At 59.2% G+C, this 2,595-nt stretch overlaps 1 protein-coding gene across 1 annotated transcript in view; it reads right to left on the bottom strand.

The window, feature by feature from the left end:
* Positions 1 to 2,595, bottom strand: part of MYT1 (myelin transcription factor 1) — a 46,759-nt gene that overhangs the window by 9,346 nt on the left and 34,818 nt on the right. The window contains exons 15-17 of the mRNA XM_045296927.1: positions 1,910 to 2,064; positions 510 to 572; positions 338 to 406 (exon numbers count right to left, since the gene is read on the bottom strand). Of these exons, the coding sequence (XP_045152862.1) occupies positions 338 to 406; positions 510 to 572; positions 1,910 to 2,064 (287 nt within the window). The remainder of the gene's footprint in view (positions 1 to 337; positions 407 to 509; positions 573 to 1,909; positions 2,065 to 2,595) is intronic.

Raw genomic sequence — 2,595 nt, forward strand, 5'->3', positions numbered from 1 at the left:
GTGCAGGGCAGGGGTGCAGAGCAGGGATGCAGACCAGAGACACAGAGCAGGGGGGAAGAGCAGAGACACAGAGTAGGAGTGCAGGGCATGGGTGCAGAGCAGGGGAGCAGAACAGAGACACAGAGCAGGGGGGAAGAGCAGGAGCACAGAGTGGGGTGCAGAGCAAGGAGCAAAGCAGGGGCCCCAGCCAAACAGATTCGGCGCCCCCCCCCCCCCCAGTGGCCGCCTCCTCGGTGCTGGCCAGGGGGCTGCTGGGGGAGAGGCCGAGTCTGGCTGGAGCCTGGAGGAGAGGGCAGCGAGTGCGCCCGGGAGAGGGAGGTGAGGAGCGCAGACGTACTTGAGGTCAGCAGAGTGGGCAGCCATGAGGTTTCTGAGGCTCTTGTCAGCAAGAGGGCAACCAGAAAGGCTGAAAGAGAAGAGAGGGTGCGGGGTGAGCACAGGGGGGCGCAGCGGAAAGAGAGGGAGCAGACCCACCACGCAGCACCCAGGCTTGGCGCTCGGGGACAAACCTGCGGTGGGAGGCATAGTTTCCGGTGATGTGGCCACTGCCATCACAGCCGGGGGTGGGACAGCTGGACAAAGAGAGAGAGCATCAGAACCGACCACGGCAGCCCGCCTCCCTCCACCCGCCTCTGAGTCCTCCCTGGGCAGCTTCCCTGAGCGAGAGGGGAGTCCTTGCCTTAACAGAAGGGAGGCCTCAGCATGCTAGAGACCAGGCATCCCCAGCCCGAGCTGAAGCCCGTGGCTGCCCCTGCCTGAGGCTGCCTGGGAGCTGGGCAGAATCTGATTCAGACCCAGTAAGGGGTTCTGGTGGGGCTTCAGGCTCCTGGGAGCCAGGGCTTCGGGCACACAGGGGCCTGGGGTGGGCCGCTAGGTGCCACACGTGGTGGCAAGAGTGCTGGTGGGGAGGGAGGGCCCAGAGTGCAGCCCAGGCAGGCTGATCAGTGGTGGGACAGGAGTGAGAGCCACCCTTGCACACCCTCATTTGCAGGTGCACACACACACTATGCTGAAACAGTCTTCACACAGCCAGACACACAGGCCACTCTCACGGTGCTCACACCCCCTTCCACTTGCTTGCACACACATAACACACTCATGGCCCTCACAGGTTCTTGCAAAATCCCCACAGACATGCCTGGCACATCCTTGTATGCCTTTGCACATCTTCACACATGTGACACCCCTAGCATGTCATTACACACAATATGCCCACACACGCACTCACATGCCTGCCCAAGCTCACACTTATTGCATACTCTTGCATAAGGCACATCCTTGCCTGCCCTCACAAATCCTGACACACACCCTCTCACATTCACATAACATGCCTGCAGACACCCTCACATGACATGCCCCGACACACCAGGACACACCGTAACATTCACACATGCCTGCACATGCCTGAACACCCTCCATGACATGCCTTCACACACTCTTCCCAGATTACATGTCTTCACATACACACACAACATACTCTCACATAAACACACATGACATGTCCTCACACACATACATACAACAAACCCTCACATTTGTACACATGACACACGCTCACATGTGGACACACGACATGCCCTCACATGCCTGTCTATGACACACCCTCACATACACAACATGCCCTCACATATGTACACCATGACACATTCTCGTATGTGCGTGCATGGCATCACATACACATGACATGCCCACACATATGCATATACAACTGATCCTCACAGGCATACACACAGCATGCCCTTGCTCCTGAACGCACAGCACTATCTTTCTCCCTGGGGAGCAGTCAGTTGGTAAGAGCCTGTTGCTGGGCCCTGTGAGGCGGGTTCCCGGATGGGCAGAATCAGCGGAAGGCTGATCATCTGCAGCCACAGACGTCTGGGATGGCCCTGGCAACCAAGGAGGGACTTACGTGAGCAGCTCTTTCTTTATGTCCTTGGAGAGAAACTTCAGCTTGAAGTTGGTCAGGGTGACTTCCCCTGGGTACTTCCGCTCCTCGAAGCTCTCCTCCAACACCTCTTGGTCATCTGCTTCAGAAGAAGCAAAAGAACGGGCTGCTGGCTCAGACTGCAAAAGACCAGCGGGTAGAGGCTTTAACCGCTGTGAGCAGCGGGGGCTCCCCGGGCAGTGCTCGGCCAGCCGGCACCAGGCCCAGGCCCGCATTCTCCTGGGCCCGAGGCTTAGACTCCCTCTGGGCCCCTGTGTAGCTGCTTTTAGACGTAGAGTCCCTCTGGGCCCCTGTGTAGCTGCCCCGGCTCACCTCTAGTCTCCCCCTCCCCAAACGGGGGCTGGAGGCACTGCCCAGTGTCAGCAGAAGGTCCAGAGGACTGGGCGCAATTGTCATGAGCTCATCTGCCATGAGGTAGGAATCAGCCCGGACCTGGCACCTGGTGACACCGGTTGGCAGGTGTCCTCTATGGCCCCGCCCCTCCTGGCCCGTGAGCTACAGAAACCCCACAGGACCATCCAGGGAAGCCAGGACGAGCCTCTGAGCCAGTGGTGGGAGCTCATTAAACACTGCCGCTGCTGCCACCACTGCCACCAAATGTACTGAGACCCGCGGAGGTACCCACTCAGGACGAAGGGAGGAAGCCCAGG

This window comes from Echinops telfairi, unplaced genomic scaffold, assembly GCF_000313985.2.
Source record: "Echinops telfairi isolate 266 unplaced genomic scaffold, ASM31398v2 ScPeMD7_7414;HRSCAF=8452, whole genome shotgun sequence".
Lineage (NCBI taxonomy): Eukaryota > Metazoa > Chordata > Mammalia > Afrosoricida > Tenrecidae > Echinops > Echinops telfairi.